General features: G+C 42.9%; 1 protein-coding gene across 1 annotated transcript in view; it reads left to right on the top strand.

The window, feature by feature from the left end:
- Positions 1–15,100, top strand: part of SIN3A (SIN3 transcription regulator family member A) — a 68,803-nt gene that overhangs the window by 32,260 nt on the left and 21,443 nt on the right. Inside the window, exons 10-16 of the mRNA XM_049613872.1 lie at positions 2,064–2,182; positions 2,738–2,948; positions 3,235–3,351; positions 6,119–6,357; positions 7,959–8,142; positions 9,535–10,108; positions 12,656–12,825. Of these exons, the coding sequence (XP_049469829.1) occupies positions 2,064–2,182; positions 2,738–2,948; positions 3,235–3,351; positions 6,119–6,357; positions 7,959–8,142; positions 9,535–10,108; positions 12,656–12,825 (1,614 nt within the window). The remainder of the gene's footprint in view (positions 1–2,063; positions 2,183–2,737; positions 2,949–3,234; positions 3,352–6,118; positions 6,358–7,958; positions 8,143–9,534; positions 10,109–12,655; positions 12,826–15,100) is intronic.

Raw genomic sequence — 15,100 nt, 5'->3', positions numbered from 1 at the left:
GGCAGGAGCCAGCCTGGATTGGTCTGGTACAGATTTACCCTGTCTTGCACCTTTGGGTTTTTGCAAAAGGGCAGGTGTTTTAGCATCCCCATGATTGGTGCCTCCTGATCTCTCTAGCCTGCTGTGCCTGTGTGAGCTGTCCTGTCTGACAGCCAAGTCCCTGGCTCTGACTTGAGCAATTTCTGAGGGCTGCCTGGGCACTTGGTACTTCTAAGGGAAATTTGGAAGTCCAGGTCACAACCATTACATGACAATGAAAGAGTGGAGGGTAGGGTGTGAATAAGTTAATTTTTTAATGAGTGATGTCAGTTTTTGTTTTTTGTGTTTTTAAAAAAATTTTTGGAGCACTTATTTCTTAGAGATATATACTGATATACAGTTGACCCTTAAACACTGTGGATTGAAAATCTGAGTATAACTTGTGACTCCCCCCAAATTTCCTTTTGACCAGAAAAGCCTTACCAATAATGTAAACCATGGGTTAATACATATTTTTTATGCTGTATGTATGATATGCTAATAATAAGGTGGAGAAATTACTATTAAAATCATAAGAAAGGGAACATACATTTACAGTACTGTATTATCAAAATCCGCATATAAGTGGACCGGTGCAGCTCAAACCCATGTTCAAGGGTCAGCTGTACAGATGAAGTGTCTGAAATTTGCTTTAATTTTTTTTTTTTTTTTTTTTTTTTTTTTTTCATTTTTGAGAGAGAAAGTGTGCACGCAAGCTGGGAAGGGGCAGAGAGAGAGAGAGGGAGACACAGAATCCGAATTGGGCTTCAGGCTCTGAGCTTTCAGCATAGAGCCTGATGGGGCTCGAACTCATGAACTGTGAGATCATGACCTGAGCCGAAGTTGGATGCTTAAGCGACTCAGCCACCCAGGCACCCCTAAAATTTGCTTTAAAATTCATTGGTGGGGGAAATGGTTATTGATGAAATAGAATTTACTTTATATTGATCATTGAGGCTAGGTAAGTACAGGGGGTTCATTAGACATTCTGTCTACTTTTGTGCATGTTTAAAGGCTAATAAAAAGTTAAAAGTAAGTGAATCTGGTGTATAGTACAAGAAATACGGTTCTCTTTCATCTTTGGCTTTGAAAATGCATATGCCATATAATGTCTACTGACAAATCGTTATAAAAATATACAGGAGCCTGAAGAAGAGGTTGTTGCTAAACTACTTGGTTTGGTGAGGATCTGTTTGCAGTCCTCACTGAAGTACCACAGTGCTAAATATTCACTTTTGGAATTGAAACTCCAAATTGCTCATCTAGTCAGGCTGGTTTTACTGTGTGTATACCATTGAATGTTTTTAGGTTTTCGGATGTTGAAGTGTTCAGCATAGTAGGTGGAGGAAGGGAAAGGATCAGCTCAGAGGACAGACGTGTCTTATTTAGAAAATCATTATTCGAGATTAGCAGAGTTTAAAAACAGTACTGACAAAGATTCTCGCCATAAACATCTGTTAGGAGCAGCGGCAAAAACTTGGGTAACTCTGATATGGTTGGAGAATCAAGCATATAAGTAGATAAATGTACTATATACTCTAGGATCTTGATTAAAAATTTTTTATTATAGAAAATTTTAAACGTGTGAAATTAAGGAGAGGAGTAAGATGTACCCATCATCCAGCTTCAGCAGTTTCCACCTCCTGGCCAGTGTACTTGTTTCATATGTACTCTAACCTACCCTGGGTTATTTTGAGACGAATCCCAGATATTATATTATTTCATACATAAATATTTTACCAAGTTTCCTTTTTTTAAAAATATTATTTATTTATTTATTTTTTTTTGAGAGAGAAAGAGTGTGTGAACAGGGGAAGGGAACAGAGAGAGGGAGAGAGAGAATCTCAAGCTGGCTCTGAGCTGTCAGCACAGAGCCTGACTCAGGGCTCGATCCCATGACCCTGGTATCATGACCTGAATCGAGATCAAGTGTCAGATGCTCAGCCGAGTCACCCAGACACCCCCAAATTTCCCCAATCTTCTAAAAGCAATCCAGGATCTCCTGATTCCCCATTTAACTGTTTCTCTTCTGGTGTCTCCATAAGGTCCGAAAGGCTCTGCGGAGTGCTGAGGCCTATGAAAATTTCCTGCGCTGTCTTGTTATCTTTAACCAGGAGGTGATCTCTCGGGCTGAGCTTGTCCAGTTAGTCTCTCCTTTCCTGGGGTAAGTGGAGAGAGGGGCTTAGCCCTGATGTGTGGTATGGAGTTGAGGGTATATGATAGGCAAAAATAATTTGATCGCGATGGGTCTGTTGACTCATATAATGTCAGAGTCACAAGAATCCTCTGGGAGTTCTTCTAGTTTAACTCTAGAGATGGAAAAATAGGGCATCGGCTAAGACTAGGGGGTCTCTTGATCCCCTGACCAATGTTGGATGTTTGTAGAGACCAGTCTCTTCCAGGGTTCTAGAATCTTGACTGTATTTGACAACCTAAGAATTATCTGAACATTAAAGTGGTCTTCTTGATTAGAAGAACAGCTGGTTATTGCTTAATTTCAGTGCACCTCCTCCATCAGCACCCTAACTAGTCTGGGAATACTCGATAAGAAAAGGGGAAGCCAGATGCTCAGAAGCAGTGCTTCTTAGGCAGGAAATAATAATTGTCATTGGAATTTGTCCCTAGTAGCAGAGTTCTGACCCAACACCAAATAGCCATACCTCAGGGTAACTACATCATGCTTCTAATTGCTCACCAGTTTTTGGTTTTGATTCTTCAGGAAATTCCCTGAACTGTTTAATTGGTTTAAAAACTTTCTGGGCTATAAGGAGTCTGTACATCTGGAAACCTTTCCAAAGGAACGAGCCACAGAGGGCATTGCCATGGAGATAGATTATGCCTCTTGTAAACGGTTGGGCTCCAGCTACCGGGCCCTACCAAAGAGTTACCAGCAGCCCAAGTGTACAGGACGGACTCCTCTCTGTAAAGAGGTAAGGCTTTCTCTGGCAAGGATCAGTCCTGAAGACTCAGCTTCCTCCAGAGGGAGTGGTACCAGGGATCAAGAATTTATATAAATGAGGAAATCAAGATCCTTCTCTTTTTTCAGAAGAAATTGTTTTATACTTATATCCATATTTTCCATCTTTTGCAAACTTACTAGAGGTGAAAATTGGCAATGGTTTCTTTCATCCCCTAGAGTTGTGTCTTTTTGTTGAGAATGCTTAATCACCAGAAAACTTTTAGGCTTGCCTTCAATTTCTCTTCCTTTACTCCAAGGTTTTAAATGATACGTGGGTTTCCTTCCCTTCCTGGTCTGAGGACTCCACCTTTGTTAGTTCCAAGAAAACCCAGTATGAAGAACATATCTATCGTTGTGAAGATGAACGCTTTGAGGTACAAGTTCCTTTATCATTTGGAGGTTGGGGAAATGGGAGGTGCTGAATGCTAAGCTATCTTAAATGTCTGTGAGGCTTGGCTTTTAAGACGGAAGAGCCAGAGGCTTGTATTCTTCAGTAGTAAATGCTTATTGTCGTATTTACCATGCTTTACAAGTTCGTCAAATATATTAGTAATGTTTTATGGCGAATGTGAGCTATCTAGGCCACTTTACCCTTTTGAGTAAAGTTATCCATTGATGGCTGTGTAATAATCCCTTGAATTTTTAACGGCCTTTTAAAAGTTACTGCGTTTTACAGGGTATCTAAAACAGTATCGTTTAAGGCTGTCTGGGTTGTCGTAAAGAGGTTGAATTATTTATTTTGAAGTGCGTATTGTTATTCTTAGCAGGTATCTTGATACGGTTATTAGCAAAGCAGCTCTCCTGTGAGAACTGGAATTCTTCTCTCCTATCTATATCTGATTGATTTGGCTCCTTAGGAAAGAAAGCAAATTAGGGCTTCATTTTAAAGTAGTTGGGAAGGGAAGAGCCCGAGTGAGTAAGTGAGCTGATAGAGCCTCTGTACCAGCAAGTAGGAGTACTGAGTGTAAAAATGGCTAGTTCGCTGATCTCATCAATAGAAAAGGGACTGTTCATTGTGTTTAAAGAGGTAAAATGACGTGTATCCTATTTAATGCATTTATTACTTAAAAAGTGACTGTCCCTGCTTATTTATATAGATAGAAGATAGCTTGCTCTTTTTTAAAATCCATATGATTTCACTCTGCCGGCCATCCCTCTTCATGCTTGATTTAGCTGTTTCTGGCATATTTTGAATGAAGAGCCACATGTTGCTTGGCCTCTGGCAGGTGACTGGCCCCAGTGTTCATGAGGAGTTTCAACCTTTTGCATAAAGCAAAATCATGACAGATGCCATGGAAAGTTTTATCAGGCTGAAGAAAGCATTTCTTTGTTACCTGTGTTGAGTAAGGGTACATGATGAGTTAGAAAGCAGAGATTGGCATCTTCTTCTGACAGTGTGTTCCTATTCTCAAATGGTATGCCTGAAAAAGGCAACATCCTCATTTCCCATTTCTGATTATAGGCATGATGATGAAGGGTTGGGGGCTAGTTTGATGGAGCATTCCTTTATACCTCAGGATACGTTAGTGATCCTGTAGTGTAGACAACCCCCAAAGTTCAGTGGCTTGAAAAAACAGATTTATTTCTTGATCATGCTACATTGCATTAATGTTTAGTAGGGGATCCTGCTCATCAGAATTACTTCAGGGAACTAGGCTGACCAAGTGCTACCATCTTGAATATTGCCAATCACTAGAGGGAAAAGGGCTCAGGAGGGTCTTGCTCGGAAGTAGCAAACACTGCTTCAGTTTACCTGCCCATACTCATTTGCCAGAACTAGTTAGATGGCCCTGTCTTTTCACAAGGGAGCCGGGAGGTTCAGTTCATCATTTGTCCATAATCAGAAGAGGGACCAGAAATTTTGTACAAAATTACTACCACAGTCCCTAAACTAGAAAATTTAGGGAGTACTTCTATAGACATTTGGTCATAGGGCCCTAAGATTGCTCGTTTACTTCATTTTCTATTTCTCATTTAGAGAATCTTGTGTTAAGCCTAGGAAAAAAGTTAGCTCAAAGGTTGCCAGTCCTATCCTTAACCAGGTCTGGCTAGGCCCTTGCCACAAAGTAAGTTCCAGGAATTCCGTTAGAATTTAGATGGTTACCTACAGATACAACATTGAAGTCCTTTTTAAAAAAATTTTTTTTGTGTAACATTTATTTTTGAGAGACAGAGACAGAGCACAAGTGGGGCAGGGCAGAGAGAGAGAGGGAGACACAGAATTCGAAGAAAGCTTCAGGCTCTGAGCTGTCAGCCTAGGGCCCGATGCAGGGCGCAAACACACAAACCATGAGACCTGAGCCAAAGCTGGAAGCTTCACCCAACTGAGCCACCCACGCGCCACCCTTCCCCTCCCCCTTTTTTAATGTTGACTTATCTTTGAGAGAAAGAGAGAGACAGAGCACAAGTGAGGGAGGGGAGAGAGAGAGAGGGAGACAGAATCCGAAGCAGGCTCCAGGCTCTGAGCAGTTAGCACAGAGCCCAGTGCGGGGCTCAAAGTCACAACCACGAGATCATGACCTGAGCCAAAGTCAGATGCTCAACTGACTGAGCCACCCAGGTGCCCCAACATCGAAGTCCTTAAGGAATGATAGTCACTGCTCTTACTGGATGTAGAGCAAAGCTATTAAACATTTAAATATTTCAAGTTACCCTGAAAAACCTTACACCTAAGACTGATTTATCATCTTGAATGGTCTTCTGGGGATTGTTGTATTTTGTTTGTTTTGTTTTGTTTTATCATTTGTAACCGATCTTAGCAATCCAGGTAAGTTCAGAGGGATGGAAGTGTCGGTAAGGTTGCCCCCCTGTGTGATTCCTCTGGTCTGGGGTCAGTAGTCCTAAGGAAAGTGCATTGATGGTGTTAGAAGTAACAACTACCACTTATCTATCATTTGTTGCATGTTATGTGCCAGACCTTGCACTAAATCCTTTATGTGGATTGTATTGTTTAATCTAGAAAACCACCTTATGAGAGTAGGTGGTGTTATCCCTATTTTATTGGTAAGGAAATAGACTTTTGTGTGGCTGTTACAGCAGAGCTTAGGATTCACATCCAAGGAACTTGACTCATTACTTCACACTCCTGACCGCTATTCTGTTCTGGTTTGGGTCCTGAGCACACTTTGTCTTTTGCTTTAGCTTGATGTAGTTTTAGAGACCAATCTGGCAACGATCCGGGTTCTGGAAGCAATTCAGAAGAAGCTCTCTCGCTTGTCTGCTGAGGAACAAGCCAAATTTCGCTTGGACAACACCCTTGGGGGCACGTCGGAAGTTATTCATCGAAAAGCACTCCAGAGGATATATGCTGATAAAGCAGCTGACATCATTGACGGTCTGAGGAAGAACCCCTCCATCGCTGTCCCAATTGTCCTTAAAAGGTAACTGACTGAATGTGCCCTTTGTGCTTTAGTGTGCTTGATGACAGATTTAGTGCCCCATTAAATAAGGCCCTCATTTTCGACCTGGGTATTATCCCGTGAGACCTCCATATCTCCCCAACCCTGGTTGTTGGAAGTCAGGTGCAGCTTGGGATAGTGGAACTTCTGTGTGACCAGCAGTAGAGAACAGACCTTGAAAGTCCATAGTGGACTTTCCCATAGTGGAATGCTCTGTGTGTTTAAGGGAATATTTTAAAATACAGAAAAGGACAAAGAAAACAACCACCCACATTCCTGCCACTCAGTACTAACCGTTTGTTAACACCTTTGTTTTTAGTAAGGAAAATCACTTTTTGTAAAATTTATATTTTATTTAAAAAGACGTACTAGACGTACTAGCTCACCACTTTTTTTTTTTTTTTTTTTAATGTTTATTTACTTTTGAGAGAGGGAGAGACAGAGTGCAAGCTAGGGAGGGGCAGAGAGAGAGGGAGACACAAAATCCGGAGCAGGCTCCAGGCTCTGAGCTGTCAGCACAGAGCCTGACGCGGGGCTCGAACTCACGAACCGTGAGATCATGTCCCTAACTGAAGTCGGACGCTCAACCACCTGAGCCACCCAGGCGCCCCACTAGCTCACCACTTTTACCAAGAATGTCTTACTTTTTTTCTCCTGAAAAGCCTTCAGCCTCAAGTGTTGAGGGCTATTGTACTCACCTAGACCAGGCATCAAGGAGGAGGCCAGGGCTAGGGCTGAGCCCCGGCTCCTTCAAGTCCATGGCACTCTGGACCACAGTGTGAATCCCAGCTAACAGACGGGTCCTCCCTTAGTATCACCTGAAACGGTGGGAAGGGATTCTTGTCTGCTGCACAGTGTGCAAATGTCCAGATTTTATTGTGCCTCCCTAACCCTCTCCTCAGGAGCCGGCCTAGGTGTTCCTCTTCTTGCCATGCCCATAGCATTTAACTTTTGGCTTTGAGATGTAGGGTATTCTTCAGCTCTAATGCTGGTTTTGATTTTCTTCTCCTCTCTACTGGAGTGCTCGGATCAGTCGTTGCCATCAGAAATTCCCAGACCATGTGCAGAGGAGCCTTCCAGTGCAAATGCAAGTTCTCTGCTCTGCACTTCTGCATTTATGTTAGTTAGTATAGCAAATGTTTGCAAAAGTCCTGTAGCTTATTTTAGCTGGCCAGGGAAGAGCACCCCCCCTTTCAAGGGTATTCTATGGAATGCTGTTGAGAAATAAATTCTAGGTAAGATTTCTGAGTTTGGGACAAATTACTTCTTCAAAATAAGTCCTGGATGAGTAATTTTCTTGTGTAACAGTTCAAGCCTGGTTTGAATAACAATATAACAATTTGAATAACAATATCCCAAGTTACCAATAATTATGACAGACCTATTGTATCTTCTGACTTTTGAAATAAAGTAAGTCTGGCATATTTCTCACCTCTAAACCCTTAGAGAGTAGGTCTTGTTATCTCTGTTTTACCGGTAAGAAAACAGAATCTAGTAGAGCAGAGCCAGGATTCAAAGCCAGAGTTTAAGTCTCTCCCTTATAATTCCCATGTCTGGTTGTTTCTCCCCCCTCCCCCCCCCAGGTTGAAGATGAAAGAGGAAGAATGGCGGGAAGCTCAGAGAGGCTTTAACAAGGTGTGGAGAGAGCAGAATGAGAAGTACTACTTGAAGTCTCTGGACCACCAGGGCATCAACTTTAAACAGAATGATACCAAGGTCCTGAGGTCTAAGAGTTTACTCAACGAGATTGAGAGTATCTATGATGAGGTGAGCTGGAGGTTTCTACATCTGTGAGAGCATGGCTTTGATTCCTGGAAATTACATTTGTTACGTGAAAGTGAGACCCTCCAAGACATGTTGATTCTTGCTTCGTAACTGTCACAGACTTCTCTATTCCTGATTTTGCCATTTAATTAATTAATTCATTTGTTCATTTTTGAGAATGAGTGAGAGCGGGAAGGGGCAGAGGGAGAAGAGAGAATCTTAAGCAGGTTCCATGTCCAGTGGAGCCCAGTGCGGGGCTCAGTCTCACAACTGTTGAGATCATGACCTGAGCCAAGGTCGAGAGCCAAGACGCTTAAGTGACTGAGCCACCCAGGTGCCCCTTGATTCTGTCATTTTAAATCTAAGCCTCACCTTTATGACTAAGTGGCTTTACTGGTTTCCCAGTTTAACATCCTGACTTCAGTCTGTGCCTGCCACCTCCCTCTTCCACTTGTCTTCCTGTCTCTCTCCCTCCAAATGATACCTTGTCTTCATTCATGTAACCCTTCTCAACTTTCCACCGGTGAAACACTGAGCCTTAATCCCCAGACGCTTTCTAATCCGTGTTTACTCAGCATACTTACCAGGAGTGTATATAGTACTGGGAGCCAGGATACAGAGATGATTAAGAAATTAATCCTGCTTTCTTGGAGCTTACAGTCATGGGGGATGGATAGAAACATAAATACAGTGTAATTGAGCATTCCTAAAAGTTGTATGATCTTGAATTTAAAAAAAAGTTTTATTATGAACATGTTAAACTACATGAAAAGGGGGAAAGAGTGGTAAAACGAGCTCTTAAATAAGCACCCCTGTTGGGTGCCTGGGTGGCTCAGTCAGTTGAGCGTCTGACTTTGGTTTGGGTCATGATCTCACAGCTGGTGAGCTAAAGCCCCACGTCAGGCTCTGTGCTGACATGTCCGAGCCTGGAGCCTGCTTCGGATTCTGTGTCTCCTCTCTTTCTGCCCTCCCCCACTCACATTCTGTCTCTCTCTGTCTCTTAAAAATAAATAAGCATTTTAAAAAATAAAAAAAAAATAAAAAAGCATCCCTGTTTTGCCAGTTTTATCACGTCTGTCACCTTCCACACTCCCACCCCAGATTGTAGACCTCTAGTCCTAGACCTCATGTTGTATCCTCCATATCCATAAACACTACTACAGAATTTTAAAAGATGGTCCCAGTTTTGTCCCATTGTCCCAGTAAGTCTTCGCAGTCTAGAAGATACCAATACCTTGGTGTCAGACCACATCTCTCACCTTATCTTTCTGTTTCTGGAAGTGTCCGGTTGGAAAATAATAGACACTGTGGTTGATAACGGCATGTACTGCTGGCACAGTCGCACAGCTCTGTTGACTGTTGTTGTGGTAATACTTTGCATCTCTCTCCTGTCAGAGGCAGGAGCAGGCTACAGAAGAAAATGCCGGTGTACCTGTCGGCCCACACCTCTCGCTTGCCTATGAAGACAAACAGATCCTGGAAGATGCCGCTGCTTTGATTATCCACCATGTGAAGAGGCAGACGGGCATTCAAAAGGAGGACAAGTATAAAATCAAGCAAATCATGCATCATTTCATTCCAGATCTGCTCTTTGCTCAGAGAGGTGATCTCTCGGATGTGGAGGAAGAGGAAGAAGAAGAGATGGATGTAGATGAAGCCACAGGGGCAGCTAAGAAGCACAATGGTGTTGGGGGCAGTCCCCCTAAGTCTAAGCTACTGTTCAGTAACACAGCAGCTCAGAAGTTAAGAGGGATGGATGAAGTATACAACCTCTTCTATGTTAATAACAACTGGTATATCTTTATGCGACTGCACCAGATTCTCTGCTTGCGGCTGCTACGGATTTGTTCCCAAGCTGAAAGACAAATTGAAGAAGAAAACCGAGAGAGAGAGTGGGAACGGGAAGTGTTGGGCATAAAGCGAGACAAGAGTGACAGTCCTGCTATCCAGTTGCGCCTCAAAGAACCTAGTGAGTGCTTAGACTGTTGGTTTCTGGATGGTGTGAGGGGTTGGGGGCCTCAGAGCCAAATTAGATTTGGGACTGCTTTCTTTTATACATACAGCCTCAGAGCCTGACCAGGGTTCAGATCCTAGGTCTGCAATTTACTGGTCGTGTGACCTTACTTCAACTCCCCTTACCTGTTTACCTGTAAAATGGAGGCACTCCTTAATACCTTGTGGAGTTGTTGGGAGAATCGGGGAGAATATGCAAAGCACCTTCTGCAGGGCTTGGATCACGGATGCTCTCAGTGGTTCCTACTGTGGACACCTGGACAGGGGGTGTCAGTTGCCATCAGTTTCCCAAATGGCAGCTCTCAGGGGTACTGCAGAATGTTTTAAAGGACAGGGTGGGACTAAAACATCACAGTCGGTTCTGCTGCATGACGGAACATAAATTCCTAGTTGTTCATGCCTGAGCCAGATATGAATTTTCTCAGATATGTTTGGGCTAGACTTCTCTTTAGCCAATAGGGTTCATGGCTCATTCCTAATGAACAGAAATAGTTTATGGAAAGGAGATTGGAAGTCAAGAGATGGTGTGAGGCAGCAGACCATGAAGAACAGGAGTGCAGTTAGAGATCACAGGAAAAGGAAAATAAACATGGGCTAAGGAAGCCTCCGTGTGCTTTACGGAATTCTCTGTTGCCTGCTTCTAGATAACTGTCCTGTTCGTAATTAGGTTCTTGAGCTGTAAGCCAAAAACTTTTCCATGGAGCTTTTCTTCTGTGCCCTTAAAGAAATAGCCAGTTTGTGGAATGAATTATCTTTAAGACTTTTTTTAATGTTTATTTTTGAGAGAGAGAAGAGTGCACAAGTTGGGGAGAGGCAGGGAGAGAGGGGGACAGAGGATCCAGAGTGGGCTCCGTGCTGACAGCAGAGAGCCTGTTGTGGGGCTTGAATTCACGAACCGTGAGATCGTGATTTGAGCCGAAGTCCCACGCTTAACCGACTGAGCCACACAGGCTCTTTTTTTTTTTTTTTTTAAGACTTTTTTTTTTTAATGGAGTGAATTATTTTAAATTTTTTTTAGCTGTTGCTGATGTAAGTAGCCCATGTGTGGCCCTAACTTTCTGTTGAAGAGCTCATAGAGATATTAATTTTAAAAGCCTTTGTCTGGATTAATCCTAGCTTGAGAGAGATCGCTTTTGGACCTCAGTGTGGTGAATTCCATCTGCTTGGGTAGAAATGAGAGAGCAAATGGCCTAATCCTGGCTTGACCACTGACTTAACCTGGTTTGAAGCTTACATTGTGTCTTGAGTGGTAACGCCAAGCCTCACACTGATCATAGCTTGTGGGCACGTCTCGCCTGTGCCCCTAGCTTTATTCTGGCATAAAAGCACCTGCACAGCAGTAGCACAGCCTGTGCCTGTGCTGTGGGTCTGAACAAGGTGATATTCTGTGATGAAAGTCTAGCCAGTTGCTTCTTTTCAACAGTTAATTGTTCTGTTTTGCATGGTCTTCAGTGAGCCATCACACTTCAGATAAATGGGGAAGGATTTAGTTTTTTGCTCTGCGCCTGTTTTCTCTGTATAAACTTTACAAATGGGTAACCAGATGTCAGTGACAAAGAGTTCTTGTGAATTTTTTTTCATTTTAGTGAACTTTTTGTTGAAGTGCAACATATGTACAGGAAAATCTACAAATCCAAATTGAATAGCGAATTTTTACAAAGTGAAACACACCTGTGTAACCAGCACCTGGGTCAGGAAACAACATAACCGATACCCCAGTGGCCCCCTCATGCCACTGTCTTGATTGCTAGCACTGGAGATCAGTAAATGGGTCTTAAACAAGCTAAAGGCAGAGTACTTTCATGCTTCCTTTTGTACTCTGCAAGTTGCCAAATGTCTCTGTGACAACTGATAAGATTCCAGCTGCTGGTTGAAGTGATTCATGTGCAGCAAGTACAGATCATTTAATGCAATTTGTGAAGTACAACGTTGGGAATCCATTTTTAAACAAAAGGACTTTGACAAATGCAGATTACTTCATTATTCATAGGGGATTTAATTTGCACTCCTATTTTTCTGTTCCCGAGAGGTTTCCCAGGACTTGAGTGTGGCGCTGTCTGCCTTTTCTCATCTGCACTTGATGCTTCATTGAAATAGCTTTATGAGCAAGTGACCCGTGTGAGGAATGCTCTGTGCAGGCCGGGAGAGTAGGTTTCTCTCTCAGAAGGAGAGCCAACAACTGTTGAAGAAACTTCTTCCCTGGGATATTCTGCTCTCCTGAGGCAGAGCCCAGTCGTACTGTAATTTAGTGTCTTTCTAGCATGGACAGAGTGTCAGAGCCCCTGTTAAAGTTGCAGGGTCACTGTCCTCTGATAGCCAGCGCTGGCCATTGTAGCCACCTGTCAGATCTCATCTCTGCCTGCAGCAGATTGAGTGGGTATGTCTGAATACCTAGGGTTCGTTCTTTCAAATGCTCTTTAGGCCAGCTGTGGGATTTGCCTTGCCCTCTCTCCCAGTCTTTTCGTAGCAGGGTAAGGCCTCACCTCTCCCATCTCTCCCACAGTGGATGTTGATGTAGAAGATTATTACCCAGCTTTCCTGGACATGGTGCGGAGCCTGCTAGATGGCAACATAGACTCGTCACAGTACGAAGATTCGCTGAGAGAGATGTTCACCATTCACGCCTACATTGCCTTCACCATGGACAAACTAATCCAGAGCATTGTCAGACAGGTGAGGGCACGGTGGAGGCTAGGTTTGGTGAGGGAAGAAGTCCTTACCTAAAGATGGATGAGGCAAAGAGGAAAGGCAAGATTTCGGTTGGAATTAAAAGGGCAGTTTGCGCATGTAATGATGTTTACAAATGTCTGGTTCTCTAGAGGAAAGGGGGAGGTTAATGTGATTACGGATCTCTCGTGTTAACAGAGTGGGAGTACTTCAGCCGCTAAATTGACTCCTTCGCTTTGCTCAGTATGCCCTCACAGTTGAATGAGTCTACAGCAGACCCGATGTTTTGCCCTGTTCTCACTGCCTGCCTATAGAGTGAGTGTTGGTACTGGCCCGGCTCTTACCTTGGCTCCCAGTGGGGGGCTCTCAGTGGGTAACTCTTCCTCTTCTGTAGGTGTTGGTTTAATTCTGTGTACTTTCCTCCTTTTAAGATTTAAAGTTCCTTTTGTGGGAAGGGTTTCATACAACATCTTCTATAATACTCTGCCCACCTCACTATCTGAGGTTCCATTTGAGTTGAATTTGTGGTTGGTTTTGTGGTTTGTTCCTGTGGCACCCTGGAACTTTGTAAATATGTTGTTCTTCACAGCAGTGATAATTTTATAGCAATTGGGTAGTCAGGTTTCCACTCTTTTGGCTTAAGGTCTGCATTGTGAAGGGCTCAGAATCTGTTGTTGGTGCACTACTTTCTTTAAAGTGAAAACTTGTACAAAGAACATTCGGGAGTCCTCACTGCCACTATGGGGAGGGCGGGGTGGAAAGCTTGTGTTGCTTGGTACTTTCTTGGAGTGAAATGTGGAATCCTTTGCAAAGTACCCATGCCTTTGCCTTGATGTCGGGAGGGCATGTTGGAAAGGTTCTGCACCCTTTCGCAGGATCTGCTCAGGGTCAAGGAAGAACGCTTCACATAACTGAATCTTGGCATCTTCAGGAAGGTTGTCAGGTATACAGGTTTTTTCCTGAAAGTCAAAGATGTTAATAGGCCTTCCCATAAGGAGTCTGTATGGTGACTGAGCGAAATCATTACATGGGTGCCAACAGCTCTGGTCCTAATTTTGAGAGACTGATCTTTGTTAACACCTTCTGAACGTATGTAAAATAAAGCCTCCAGTTGTCATGTGCTTCTGCTGCTGCGTATTGCTGCTACGGCTGGAAGTAAGGTCTCCCACACTGCCAGCACAGCAATTTTAGAAATCCAGGAAAATTAACTTTTTATAAACCCGAGCTTGGTTTTTGAAACAATACATATAATTAATCCATACATTAGAAGCACCTGGTTGCAATTTTGAGTCAGTAACACATAATGTCTAATCTTTTTAAGAAACAGGTTTTGTCCAGATACCCAAATCCAGTGTTTTTAAAACATATGTTCATGCTTCTCATCTTAACTCCTCAGTTGGAGGCATATCTTCTCTCATTCTCCCCATCTTGTTTGATGTTCTCCCAGAGATTATTCCTGACTGGAGGCAGAACATATATTTCAAGGTCAGGCCATACATTTATCTTTTCCAGACTACAGTTGATGCTTGAACAACAGGGCTTTGAATTTGAACTGCGCTGGTCCACTTCCATGCAGATTGTTTTCAATAAACACAGCATAATACTGTAAATGCATTTTCTCTTCCTTATGATTTTCTTAATACTTTTTCTCTAACTTACTTTTTTGTAAAGATGTATAGTGTATAATACATCTAACAAAAAATACTTGTTTATTGACTATTTAGGTTATTGGTAAGGCTTATTGGTCACTAGTAGACTATTAGTAGTTAGGTTTGGGGGGAGTCAGAAGTTATATGTGGATTTTCCACTGCATGGAGGGTTGGTGCCCCTAACCCTCACATTGTTCAAGGATCTACTGTGGTTTAGTAGGGATTTGTCTTAACACAACAGGTGGTCTCACAGATAGCTAGTAGAGAACTCAGAAAATGGCCAATGTAGGGATTGGGCTGGGAATCTTTTTTTTTTTTTTTTTCTCTCCTGCATGCCTTCTTTCTGAACATCTACTTCATTCTCATGCTTTTCTCTGCAAATAGATATTTGGCCACATACTCAAGGCTTCTCCAGCTCCCCTGGAGCTTTGGCTTGCTATGCCAGTGCCTCTGGCCCTAGCATTGACCTTTCCATGTAGATGTTCCTCTGTAAAATGTCTACCAAACATGTTCATTGTGTCATTTCAAATTAGCAGGAGAGAGAATCTGAGCAACCTAGCTTGGGAGTGTAAGCTGTCCAGTTGTCCCTGATATTATAGGTCTGCCCTTTCCAAAAACTCTAGGAGGGGCCG

Source organism: Panthera uncia (assembly GCF_023721935.1).
Source record: "Panthera uncia isolate 11264 chromosome B3 unlocalized genomic scaffold, Puncia_PCG_1.0 HiC_scaffold_1, whole genome shotgun sequence".
Classification (NCBI taxonomy): domain Eukaryota; kingdom Metazoa; phylum Chordata; class Mammalia; order Carnivora; family Felidae; genus Panthera; species Panthera uncia.
Note: the sequence above shows the minus strand (reverse complement) of the source record. Positions and strands in the feature narration are given on the sequence as shown.